Consider the following 13881-nt stretch of genomic DNA (forward strand, 5'->3'; position numbering starts at 1 on the left):
CGTAGACTCCATTTTTTGTGTACAATTCCAAGCATCTGCCTGATATATGATAGGGAATTAGTGAACTAGTAAATGAACAAATGAGCAGATATGGCCTTTACCATACAGAGAAGACAAGATGGCCATCTTTTGCAGTTGACTGAATTCTTTGTACATCATGGTGAAATTGTAAGGATTAAATGAGATGATGCATGTTACACGCCACGCGTGAGGCACAGTGCAGAACACATGCATTGTATGTATTAGCTGAAGGAAGGGGGCGTGACCAGCATGTTCTGCCTGGAGGGCCACCCGGACAGTGTCTTCTCTGGGCCACGTGTTCTTGGCCTTCACTTCTGCCCAGCAGCCCATGGGTGTTCATTGAGCACCTTCTCCATCCTCAGCTCTCTGCTAAGTACAACATGCACAGGTGGAGAGGATGGTAAGGTATAAAAAGTGTGAGTGCCAAGAAACTTACCTTTTTCCCACTTCAACAAAATGGTACAACGACTAGAAAATCAAGTGCTAATTTGGTCGGTACAATTAGAGTTCAAGAAAAATGAGAGATCATTGGGGGCTGGTAGAGAAGATTTTATATTTTTAATTTTTATTTTTTTATTGAAGTGTTGATTTAGTGTTACATTTCATATTAGTACTGCATTATGATTCAGTATTTTTATAGATTATACTTCATTAAAAGTTATTACAGGATAATGGCTGTAATTCCCTGTGCTGTAGAATATACCCATGTTGCTTATCTATTTTATACATCGTAGTTTATGTTTCTTAATCTCGTACCCCTAATTTGCCCCCCCATTCCCTCTCCCCTTTAATAACCACTAGTTGGTTTTCTATATCTGTGAGTCTATTTCTATTTTACATATACATTCATTTGTATTATTTTTTAGTTTCCACATGTAAGTGATGTCATACAGAATTTATCTTTGTCTGACTTATTTCACTAAGCATAATAGCCTAGATGCAGAGAAGATTTTAGCAGCACTACATAGATGGTGGGATTTCTTTTTTTAATCCACATCTTTACAAAACTTGGGCTTTGATGTCATACATATGGATTCATCTATAAAATATTCTGAATGACTAAGCTAGAAAAAGAGATTGATTTACCCTAGCAGTGATTATCATTGATAGGAAATATATAAATAGCTCTTATTGAATTTGAAAGAATTTCCTATTCTTTTGCCACTTTAAAAGAAATGAGCCAGAACCCCAACCTCAGTTCTTTGCTGTAATGGCTTTACTGTGAGGGGCCATGTGCTTCAGCGTGCTTGACTCATGCAGCCCAGGCTCATTGTGGGACCAGCTTAGTGGGACCAGAGGCTTGCAGACAGTCAGTTAGGCAGGAGCAGATCAAGAGTTGCATAAGGACCCTTACACAGTGCCTTTCAGTTGAACAACAAGTATAAGTAAATAAATAATCTCATGAAGAGAAGCTGGGAGTTGTTGTGCTGTGAGGGTTTGTGGCCTCCTTCCACAAGATGACAGCTGATGCCGTATTTCATCACGATTTTCTAATCCATCCAGAGATGAGGTGGCCTGCCTCATCAGGAGAAGGCACTGCCGTGGTGATGGAGCGTGGTTCACTTAACCCCAGCAGAGACAGGATCTCTCTCATCTCTTGTCTGGACTCAGAGCGGGCTAGCTGCTGAGCATTTATTTGTTAACTGACATTCACTTAACAGTTTCTGGGTATCAGCTCTGTGCCAGGCTCCGTGCTAGGTGCTGGTGTTACAAAGGTGATTATGAGGTAGTCGTTGCCTTCAGGGAGTTTGCAGTGTTCACAGATTAGTGCGTGAGACAGATATACGCATAGATCATTGGAACATGGTGTGGTGAGTGCTGTCGTGGAGGAGCTGTGGGAGCACGGAGAAGGGTGAGCTGCAGGGCGCCCTCAGCAATCAGGGAAGACGTCCCCGGCGAGGTGGTGCATAGATCTGAGGGATGAGGGGCCACGTGCTGGACAGAGAAGTGAGGGAAAGACATCTGGAGAGATTTCACATTTATTGGGCTTTTACCAGGATCCAGGCACTGTTAGGTACTTGCAGGTAAACACTGTATTTAATCATCCCAGAAGTCCTGCAGAGTAGGTCTTATTTTCCCCCATCATTACAAACAAGGAGACTGAAGCTTAGAGGGGGTTCAGTGACCTGCCAGAGATTACATTTAGGAAGGGTCAGAACTGGGATTTGGAGCTAATTTCGGGAGATGCCAAACCCCATGATCTTTCTGCTCCACCTTTCTGCCCTTAATGTCTACAGAGGTCATGTAAGAGTCGTTTGGAGATCAGTAAGTGGTCCAGTGTGCTGGCAGGTTGGGGAACACGGGGGCAAGTGCTGGAAAAGGCATCTGAAAAGGTAGCCTGAAGCCAGGTGGTCAGTGACCTCATATGATATTCCTTCACTCCAAAAGTGCTGAATAAACACCCCACTATTTTCCAAACACCAAGCAAGGATATCTTGAGTAGAGGCCCTCCCCCTAGGGGCTCACTGTCTAGTCTAGGAGAGCTGGTAGGACTTCTCTTTTCCGGCGTTGGACTCAAATGTGGTCCTTTTGGGAAGAGGAGGCAAAAGCTCCACCAGCAGCTCAGGGTAGATTACTTGCTCTGCTGAAAATCTAGGCAGTGGATCCACATATATGCGTTAGCATATATTGTTTTTCTCCGACTTACTTCACTCAGTATGACAATCTCTGGGTCCATCCGTGTTGCTGCAAATGACATTATTTTGTTCTATTTTATGGCTGAATAATATTCCATTGTATATATGTACCACATCTTCTTTACTCATTCCTCTGTTAATGGGCATTTAGGTTGCTTCCATGTCCTGGCTATTGTAAATATACACACTACTATATATAAAACAGATAACTAATAAGGACCTACTGTATAGCACAGGGAACTCTACTCAATACTCTGTAATAACCTATATGGGGTATATGTATAACTTAATCATTTTGCTGTACAATAGAAACTAACACAACATTTAAAATCAACTGTACTCCAATAAAAATTTAAAAAAAGAAAGAAAGAGAAAGTAAGGAAGGAAGGATGGATGGAAGGAAGGAAGGAAGAAAGAAAAGAAAAGAAAGAAAATCTAGGCAATGGGAGGGAAACCATTAGAAACACTTCATAAGAGCCATGACCTCTCTGGTGATTCAGAACCATGAGGTGAAGACACTGTCCCTGTCAGGATTCAGTGATGGGCTGTCACAACAAGGTGTGTCCAAGGGTCGTGATTGGATGTGTTTGGCATAGGGTCACTCCTTCCCAGGTAACTGGGGGAAGAGAGGAGTTTCCAGCAGAGAGTGTGACTCTGCATGGAAAGGCTTTCTCCAGGCACACTTGGGAGAGAGAAACCGTATTGCCAGAACCGGTAACTGCCCCTCCTGCCTTCCCTGTTCCCAGGTAGGCCTGTATGCACCCCTCACTCACAACCCTGCCACCACCTTGGTGTGGCTGCCATACATGTTCTCTGGCTAGAACACTTAGATTTGCTGCTTTAGGAAGTGTGCATATTAGCTTGAACGAAAATCAATAAAACTCTCTTGGATTTTTGTAGCACATTATCTTCCAAGAGTTCAAAGTCTCCTTAAGGCTTTTATTCCACTTTATAGTAAGTACAACTCTATCAAAAAGAAAAGATAGATTTAATTGTCATTTTATTGACATGGATAGAGACATGTGGAGATTGTAAGACTTGTCATGTGGAACAGTTTTTCCCTCCACTGTAAATGAGGGAGATTTTAGGAGGGTGGTACTTGGTTTGTTCTTTCGGTTTTAACTTTTCAGTGAATATCTATGAAACCATTAGAAGCAATATCTGGACAAATGGAATTTATGTCTACCTCCACTCTCCATATAAATATGATCTTTTCTGATATCAGCCTGCCTTGTCGAATTCATTTCCCTAACATTAAGAACAAGGGACATCATGCAGTCTCCCCTACAGGCTTCCAGGAAAGTCTCTGTTGAGCTCATTTCACTGAAATGGCAAGAACCGATGAGCCGATAACTTCCCCACCAGTTATTTACTGAGTGTTTATTAGGTGCCAGGCATGTGCAGAGGGTAGTTTGGATGCATTAGCTAATTTAATCCTCATAGCAACTCCCGGAGGTGGGTACTATCATTAACCCCTTTTTAAAGATAAGGAAACCAAGGCTCAGGGAAGCCTTGTCATCTTTACCTGGGGTATTTACAGTTGAACAGTGAACACACAAGCCTGCAACCAAAAAGTGAATTTGCTCTTGAGAAATTTCAGGCATCATCTGGAGATCATGGCTTAAATCTTTGAATTTTTAAAAAATGTTGGCCTTGGCTTCTCTGACCTTTCAGTCAAAGCATACATTTGTTAGTCATCTAGGAGGTCTGTGGGATCTTGTGAGATATTGAGAACTTCATTTTGGCTGTATGTTTATGTTTACAAATTTCTTTATGCAGTGTCATAATAAACTCATTTATTTACAAAGTAAAGCAAAGTAAAGGTTTTTTTTTTTTCTTCTTTTGTAGACATTTGCCTGAAAAAATTAAGGATGACCAGCAGCTGAAGAATATGAGTGGTCAGTGGTTTTATGAAGCCAAGGCAAAAAGACACAGAGACAAAATCCATGGTGCAGATATCATCAGAGCATCCATGAGAAGGAAGAGGCACCCGGGATCAGGTGAGTTGATTAGGTTGGTACATTTAGAGCCAGCGTTTGTTTGGGAGAAGGAATCCTTGGGAGAAGGGAAGGGTGTCAGAATCGTTACTGAAATCTGTGGAGGGAGATCATTTAGGGATGTGCTTTGCCTAATGTGTAGTCCTCTATGTCAGAATCTTCTTACCCTGGGTTTGGATGGATGAGGGCAGGGTTAAGTGACTCAGCATGGTAAAGAAGGACAAAGGAAGCCCTTTAGATGCCACGTTAAATTGGAGTGGCATTGACAATTGGGTTTATAAGAGATCTACCACCTTCTATTTCTCTGGAAATTTAGAACCTTTTCTCCCAAGTAGGGTGACAGGAGGAGATTAGTTTCCCTATTCAATGACCTTGACATCTGGTACTTCTTTAATAACCATCATTTAAGGGACTATGAAGACAGTATTTTGAGGGCTTTTTTAGAATTCTGTTGAGTTCATTTGTTTACTGGGTGCCTTCTAATTAACTTTTCACTAGTCAGTGTAAACCTTTACCCCCAAGAACAGCCCCTGTCTAGTTCTAGCCTGCACTCAATAAGGAAAATACCTCTTCAGCATCTAATATATGATAGGCATTTATTCTCTACTATTTCTAATTGTAGAAGCAGTCTCGTAAGTATTATTATCCCCGTTCTATATATGGAGTGTGTAAAGCTCAGAAAAGTAAAGTAACTCGCCCAAGGTCAAGTAGTTGGCAAACGGCAGAGCTGGGATTTCAGTCTTTCTGACTCAGAGCCACGCTTCTTACAGATGAGGACTGACTGCTTATGATGTGCTATGCATTGCTCACAGCCCTCTTGATTTACAAAACCACCCAGACCTTCAGAAATCTTGAAGGGTACAAGTTAGTAACATGGAGTCCATTTTGCAGCTGAAGAAACCAGACTTATGTGTAAAGAGACCTGTGGATGTGAGTATTTGGAAATTGGCAGCGCTTATGTTGCTTCATCTTCTTAACACTGATGAAAGTGTGCCTGGCCTTTACTGGCTATGTGGCCTTAGGCAAGTTTCTTGAACCCTTTGATCCTCAATTTCCAAATCTGTAAACTTGGAAAATAGTTCCCTCCTCAGGATAATGCATGCAAAGGACTCAGCACTGTGCCTGGCACTCAGTCATCACTCAGTTGATGCTAAGTATCCAAGAGGTGAAGGTAAAGAGCCCTAGGTGTTCAGAGGCAAAAGAGGTTATTTCTTGAAGAGGGATCACGGAGGTTTTATGGGGGCCCTGGCATCTGAGCTGGCTATTGAGGAAGATATAGAATTTGGATGTGTAGAGACTAGGGGAGGAGGAGTCAGTGAAGAGGAACATTGCAGAATAGAAGCGTGTGTTCCCCTTTGTATCCCAGAACCCAGCCTCGAGTTGGGCCTATTGTAGCTGTTCAGTACATACTTGGTAATGATGGTGTGTCTGTCCCAAAGAGGACTCCCTGCCCTGAGCATCCCCTGGCCATACACATTTGGTCCTGACCCCAGTTCAGGTCAGAATCACCTAGGACAGTTGTAGTTTTGCTTTAGTCGTCTCTGCACATTTAAAAGTGTACCCATGCTCTCTGGAGACTCTACCTGTGGGAAGGTAACAACATGGGAATCTACTGACTTCTCTTGCAAATAAAATTCTTTTTTTTAATTACATGATTTCATTTAATTTTTACAAGTGTCTTTTTTTTTTTTTTTTTTTTAAGAAGAGGAAAATTAGGCTCCTAGAGCTCAAAGAACGCTTCCTCTGCCTCCAGAACAAACAACTTAATAACATAACTAGGTCTCGTATACAGGTCTTTGTGTTTTGACTCCTCTCGAAGATGTAATTCTGATTCCAAGTACTCAGACTCATTAGTGACTGTCTTGCCACTCAGGAAAGGCCTGATGTTCAGGTTTCAGCCTTCAGTGATAAGAGCTGATATGAGAGTTGTAGGTTGAGGAGGTGAGAGATAGATAACCTTCTTGTCTTTATTGTTTCCTGTTTCAGGCGAGCAGAGTAAGGACAGAGCAAAGGAAAGCTGGGTGAATAATGTCAACAAAGATGCTTTCCTTCCCCCGGAGCTAACCGGTGTTGTGGAAGAGCCAGAAGAAGATGTAGAAGCTGCAAGCCTAAGGTAAGACCAGGCTCATGGGGAGAGCTGCCACACATGGGATTCATGGCTTGGTCCTGCTGTGTGAGTGCAAATGCCAGACAGGTCTCATGGGCATGGGGAAGGCGGCATGTATGAGAGAATTCAGGGCCCTGGTGTGGACAAAGCCTGAACAGTATTCTTTCTCAATTTCCAGAATTTCTAGCAAATCTGCATATTAAATAATTAAAATGTTAAGTGGTGATTTCTTCCAGCACCAACAAGAGCTATTTTTTGTTTGTGTTAAGGATTTCTCCATAGAGTAAATGAAGAGGTGCTTCAAAATGAATATAGGGGAATAAGTCATCTCAGGAAAGAGAGAATGGTGATCAAGTTGTAACAGCCTGGCGCAGTAGCAGAGGCTCAAGCACAGGAACCAGGCACACCTGAGTTCAAATCCTGACCATGCTATTTCTTAGCCATTTGACCATGGGCGAGTCATGTAATCCTCTGAATCTCTTTTCCTAACTGTAGATAGGAATCATACTAGATTGGAAAGGTCATGGTGAGAATGGGTGGTGATGTATGTAGAATACCTGGCACACAGTAGGTACTCAATAGATGCCTCTTAAGGATGCAGATTGTCCTCAGTATTTCAGTCCTGATGTTTTGTGTTTCCCAGACATTTTTATCATCTGGTCAATCAAAACGTACATTTGTACATCGTTTCTATGATATAGCTGATTGTGGGGCCATGTTGCCACAAACCTTTTGAACCATGATGATTCGCTTTTAGGTATTTAAAGATCTTCCCATTGGTGTCCATCCCGTGGAGGTATAGTTGTTACCCTTTGGTGAGAGGGCAGTTGCATTTTATCTCTAGCTCCTCAGTGAGGACAATTCAGTTTAGAGTCTCCAAATGGAATGAAGTCATTGAATTTGCTGGTGGGGGACAGTCAGTGAGTTAAGGTCCTAGGCTGAGACACCTGGGGAATAGGGATGTTTCTAACATAATATACACGTGAGGGAGAAGGTCTATACTATAGGGACCAACAGGCATTTCAGAGGCAAATATAAGTAAAGCCATGTCACACGGATAATGGAATACTGATTCTGTGAAGGAACCCACTGTTTCTACATTTCCCTCTTGGAGAGGACTTGCCTTGTGTTCCTGGGTGGTAGGCAGCACCATTTCCCCTCTAGGATGATTCATGATGTTCTGTTATGTCTGTGGAGGCCATGTTGGCTAGAGGTTGAAACACCTTCAGAGTAGCCACGAATTGATTCTGTGACCTTATTAAGTAACTTAACTTCGTGGGCCTTTGTTTCCTCAGCTGTAAAATGTTATGGTAGTAGTTTGCTAGCGGGATTGTTGAGAATCTAATTAGGTAATGCATGTAGAGTTCCTAATACATAGTTCACAGCACATAGTGAGTGCTCAATGAATGGAAGCGTGGGCTCTCACATACATACAGATATTTCAGGGAGCTCAGGAAAGGATGTGGAGAACACTCTACCTCTTTCTCGTTATGACTCCCCATGTACCAGCAACCTCCCTAATGGGATGAAGGCCTGCCTTCCTTCCATAGAGCGAGAGGGGATCTTAAGCACTAGAAACTCTGGGAGTGAGAACACAGCATTTAGATTCATCTTCAAGGAACTGAGGGCAGCTTCTGAGAGCTGGGTTTGATGGGGGGATGGGGACACCAGAGCACTGACTGAGGAAAGAGGGGGACAGGAGAAGATTTGGGGTGTCAGACACAAACTTAGCTCATTATACTGTTTTATCTGGGTTAGATTTCCTGTCCTTCTCCTAGGAACTCACTTCATCTCAAAGGGACTAAGGGATCTAGGTGCCACTGCCCTTACAGCTTGACCGATTTTCCTTAAGACCCGTGTGGCCTGGTGGATACCCACCCCCCTTTCTCAGTTTAAGGCATCCACATTTGTATCTCCATTCTTTGCTACATTTCTCGTGTGGCCTCAGACGAGTCTTTTGGTTTCATCTGTATGTACATCAGAACTAAGCTACCTCATCAGGGTGTTATGAGATTAAATGAAATGAGGTATGGGAACCACTTGGCATTTTTCAGGAAGAAAGAAAATTGGCAATTTGCAGGTGGCCTTATAATTATGTTCTTATCACATAGATGCCATAGGTCGAGACGGCAGGAATAAAAATGTTAGATATATCCAGCCTGCGTTGCTCACTCTGTGGCATGGGTGATAGTCACCCAGAACTGTAGCAGGAGCTGTTGCTTACTTCCTCCTCTCCGACTCAGAAACTACTGCTTTACTTAGTATCAGGTTGCAGCAAGTTTCTCACCTATACTTTAACCTTTGGGAACTGGGTGTGTTAAGTAAATTTGGGGGCCTGTACTTTTAGACTAAGTGAACTTCAATAGAATGACTCAATACCTGTCAATATTTTCTTAGCCAGGAGTCAGGTAGTATGAGGCAACAGTGGCTGGATATTGCAGTTTCTGAAGGAGTTTTTCGGATAAGCTCTGGGGCAAGATTCCTTCTTCCGTTGTGGGCGCAATTCTGTGGGCTTCTGCCTGTGAGTGATGAAAACACTGCGGGTATTCAGCATGTATTCAAGCATGGGAAGCTACCTGTGTTCTTTTGGGGCTCGTCTTCATTTGCATCTGTAGCACGAGGAAGCAGAGAGAGGTTTGACGAACAGAGGAGCAGAGAGTGAGGTTCCCTTTCAAGTAGCAAAGAAAACTCCAAGTGCTCCCAGTCCTCGTTCTGGTTGCTGATCTTCAGCAGGGTAGTACTGGCACAAATGAGGGTCAAGGACCAGTGTTTTGGGGTTTAAATTTTTTTTTATTTCTAATTATCACGGATCTATACCTTTTATAAAATATTAAATAAATGAATACTAGAAAAATGAAATACAGAAAACAACAAAGGCATGCGAAATATAAACCCACTGATCATGTGCTGGGATGTCTCAGCAAATTGCTGTAAATGATTTTAAGCACATACTCTTGATTTCTGTACTTATCGTAAACCACTAACAGTTCACATATTGACAATGGTCCATGAACCACACTTTGATAGCACATTATGTCTCCCCCAAAATAATTGTGGAACAGGTACACAGTAATCTGTAGGACATGGCTGAGCCAAGATGGGGAGCACAGAGTAAAGGTGTGAGAAATTCCGTTTGGGTCAGGATCCCACCCCCAAATCAGGTATAACGTGTGTATCCTGACTATAGAAGGAGGCCTGTTCTGGGATGAGAAGCCCCTCCTTTATTATTTGAGATGATGTGTGCTGTGAAACAAGTTTGGGTGCTTGGCTATTTACAATAGCCAGGACATGGAAGCAACCTAAATGCCCATCAACAAATGAATGGATAAAGAAGATGTGGCATATATATACAATGGAATATTACTCAGCTATAAAAAGGGATGAGATGGAGCTATATGTAATGAAGTGGATAGAACTACAGTCTGTCATACAGAGTGAAGTAAGTCAGAAAGAGAAAGACAAATATTGTATGCTAACTCACATATACGGAATCTAAAAATGGTACTGATGAACTCAGTGACAAGAACAAGGACGCAGATACAGAGAATGGACTGGAGAACTCGAGGTTTGGGAGGGGGCGGGGGGTGAAGGGGAAGCTGAGACGAAGCAAGAGAGTAGCACAGACATATATATACTACCAAATGTAAAATAGTCAGTGGGAAGTTGTATAACAAAGGGAATCCAACTCGAGGATGGAAGATGCCTTAGAGGACTGGGGCGGGGAGGATGGGGGGGACTCGAGGAGGGGGGAGTCAAGGAAGGGAGGGAATACGGGGATATGTGTATAAAAACAGATGATTGAACTTAGTGTACCCCCCAAAAAATAATAAATAAAATTTAAAAAACAAAAAAAAGTTTGGATGCTTGGGGCAACACTGAGAGTCTAGTAGCCTCTTGGCTAACCAGGGCCTTAGATGTCACCACTATTTGGCGCTGCTTTGGTCTAGTAGCTGTGGCACGTAGGCTCAATAGTTGTGGCTCACAGGCTATAGAGTGCAGGCTCAGTAGTTGTGGAGCATAGGCTTAGTTGCTCCTTCCCGGACATGTGGGATCTTCCCAGACCAGGGATTGAACCTGTGTCCCCTGCATTGGCAGGTGGACTCTTAACCACTGTGCCACCAGGGAAGTCCCTCTAATTCATTCTTCATGCAGTCATTTATTCACTCATTCAACAATTATTGAGTATTTATTGTATATGAGATGGTAGCTAGGAATTCAAAGAGAAGTGAGATATGGTCCCTGTCCTTGAGGAATTCGTTGCAGAAATAGTCATATTTCAGGCAATTCTTGAAGGATGAGAAGGATTCTATTAGGGAGATGTGGAGAGAGGACAGTACAGACAGAGGGGATGACATGGGAGTCTGGTATGGCTAGGCACCTGGAAGGGTCTAGTATGGTGGATATACTGTGTGAGTGGTGGGCAGTTATGCTGAAAGCAGAAGTTGGAACCAGATGGTGAAGAGCCTTGAATGTTGACCGAAAGGGTGGACTTTTTCCTTTAAGTCACAGGGAACCACCAAATGACTTTCTGATCAAGGTTACTTTTTAGAGTCATAATCTGGTAACTGTAGAGGATGGATCCAATTCAATAAGGACCCATTCAATTTCAATTTCATTATAACAGAATATATAGGATATGTGGATTACTTGATGAGAAGTTCTCAACTGTGACCTATATGTCAGAATTGCCCGAGGAACTTTGAGAATCCAGATTCCCAGGGCTAATATTACCGCCTTGCTCTCTTGGGTTGAGGACCTGGATCTCATTCACCACCATCCCCCACAGCTGTAACAATGTATCTAGCACATAGTAGGTATTTGGTGTCTATGGACTGAATGAATGAATGCCCGTACCCTCCCTTATTGTCCTCCATCACTTATCACAACCTGATATTACATATTTATTTTTGTGTGTTTGTTGTCCCCTCCCCCCAGATGCATGAGGAAAAGGACTTTGTTTACTGCTGTATTTCATTTTGTTCATGGCCCTGTTCCTGGAATGTACAGCAGCGCCCAACAAATGTGCAATAAATGAATGAATGAAGAACACATGGGAAAAATATTTTAAAATTTGAAAAATAAAAAAAAACAAGAAGAATAGATGGAGAGTAAGAGATTGACTAAATGAGTGACAATAGTTGATGAGATAATGAATTATGAAATAGAGAATAATGGTGAAAGAGGGGTTAATGGATAAACAAATGAGTAATAAATTATTGAATAAAGTCATTTGGACCCCAGGGAGCCAGTAGAAAAAGAGGAGGAGGGAGGGAGAAAAAAAATTGAGCTCCAGGATAAGAACAGCATTGAGAGCATCCAGGTTTTGTTGCTTTGCATTACCAAGACTTCCTCACTTCAGATGTATCACCATGAGCGCTGGTGTTTTTAAAGCTGGAGGAGAATTTGAGGGTTATTCTCAAATTTGGACAGCTACAAGAAAGGAGCATTCAAGATGGAGAACTAGAAGGCATGGAGGTAGGAGGCAGCTTGGCCGCTGCATGGATTTGTGATGTCCATTAATCAAAAACATCCCTAGAGAATGTCTCCAAAATGAGGTCAGGGAGAACAAGATAAAGCCCATACCGTGGTGATTCTTTCCATGACATTGGCAGGTTTTCGTCTGGGAATTTTCCTATGAAATGCCGAGAAAACAGTTTTCCTGTAAGCAAAAACTGTGCATTTCCACGTTACTTTGTTCTGAGTAGAATTAAAATGGTATTTTGTTGTAAGTTATCATAGTGAACCAAAAAAGTGCTAGTCTTTGAGCTTTATCGCCTGTACTTCAGTGATGCTCACTTCTGACACTAGTCTCTCTCTTACCCTCTGTTGAATGGGAACCAATCAATTAACACCATGTCTTTAGTTCTGAAATAGTATTGTTTTTTTTCCACTAATGCTCTTTTTCCTGGAAAGCTTTTGTTTGTGTATATCTATCTCCCTCTCCCAGAAGAATTAGCTACTTGCCTTAACCCTCTATAATAAGATCAGTGTGAGGCACTTCGCTTGCTCCCAAAGGCAGGGTAGAGATGAACCAATCTGTGGGACAATGCATTTGATCTTTTGTTCTTGGATTAATTGCACATCCAGTGATGTGAATGTTTCATTTCTTGGAGGCCTGCCCCACAGAATCACTTACATTGAGCTCTTAAAAGAATCCTTCTTAATCCTACAGAATCTTAGATTTACCCAAATCAGTGAGGGATAGTTTCACTGTGACATCAGTGCGCCTTATCCTTGGATGGGACTGTTTGTGCTAGATAATTCTGTAATATGAAGTGGGGTAGAACCAAAGAAGTGATATTTTACTTAAAAAACAAAAACAAAAACAAAAACTGACTCAAAAGGCAGGCATAACATATTTTCTAATTTGCTTCACTCAATCCCTGGAGCCATTTCTTCATATGTTTGCTCATGTGTTCAAGCCTCACTGAGCGTAACACGTGTTAGCACAGTGCTGGGTGCTGGGGATGGGCACAGCATTAGCTGCCAAGGAATTCACAATCCAAAGGGAGAAATCAACAGCAGCAGAAAAAAAAAGGGGGGGAGAAAAAAAATCATTTGCAAAATTTTCTTCTGATTCTAGGCACAGTTAATATTTAAGCTGAAAAATACCTCAAAAGAGGGTATGTCTGTTGTTATTGTTAACTCCTTTATTTATTTTTTGGTCGTGCTGAGAGGCTTGTGGGACCTTAATTCCCCAACCAGGGATCGAACCCATGACCCCTTGCAGTGGAATTTTGGAGTCCTAACCACTGGACCACCAGGGAATTCGTTTTTGACTGCTTTAGAGGGAAAGGCTGATTAACATTCAAAAACTTTAAAAGTTGCTGCATGTGCTTAGGAGCGCTTTATGGCTGGACATAGAAGCAGATGGACTGTCCCACTGCCCACGTGGTGTAGTTCTAAAACTGCTATAAAGCCCTCCCTCTTCCCCAAGTGTCCCCACCACAGTACCTAACATTCTTCCTCTTTTTAGTTGTCTTCAAAGACTTGTATTAAAATGCACACACTTTTAGGAGAGGAACCCTAACAGTAAAATCATAGTCTAATATTTCAGTAATCTTCTTACAGAAGTAAACCAATTATGGCTAAGTGCTACATCTAGTATTGCAGGTAGTTT

At 42.2% G+C, this 13881-nt stretch overlaps 1 protein-coding gene across 5 annotated transcripts in view; it reads left to right on the forward strand.

The window, feature by feature from the left end:
* The window catches only part of SYTL2 (synaptotagmin like 2), a 129291-nt gene that overhangs the window by 75216 nt on the left and 40194 nt on the right, over positions 1-13881 (forward strand). For all 5 annotated transcript variants that reach the window (XM_057748667.1, XM_057748669.1, XM_057748668.1 and 2 more), the window contains exons 3-4: positions 4506-4657; positions 6641-6767. In XM_057748667.1, coding sequence (XP_057604650.1) covers positions 4506-4657; positions 6641-6767 — 279 coding nt within the window. The remainder of the gene's footprint in view (positions 1-4505; positions 4658-6640; positions 6768-13881) is intronic.

Source organism: Hippopotamus amphibius, chromosome 9 (genome assembly GCF_030028045.1).
Source record: "Hippopotamus amphibius kiboko isolate mHipAmp2 chromosome 9, mHipAmp2.hap2, whole genome shotgun sequence".
Lineage (NCBI taxonomy): Eukaryota > Metazoa > Chordata > Mammalia > Artiodactyla > Hippopotamidae > Hippopotamus > Hippopotamus amphibius.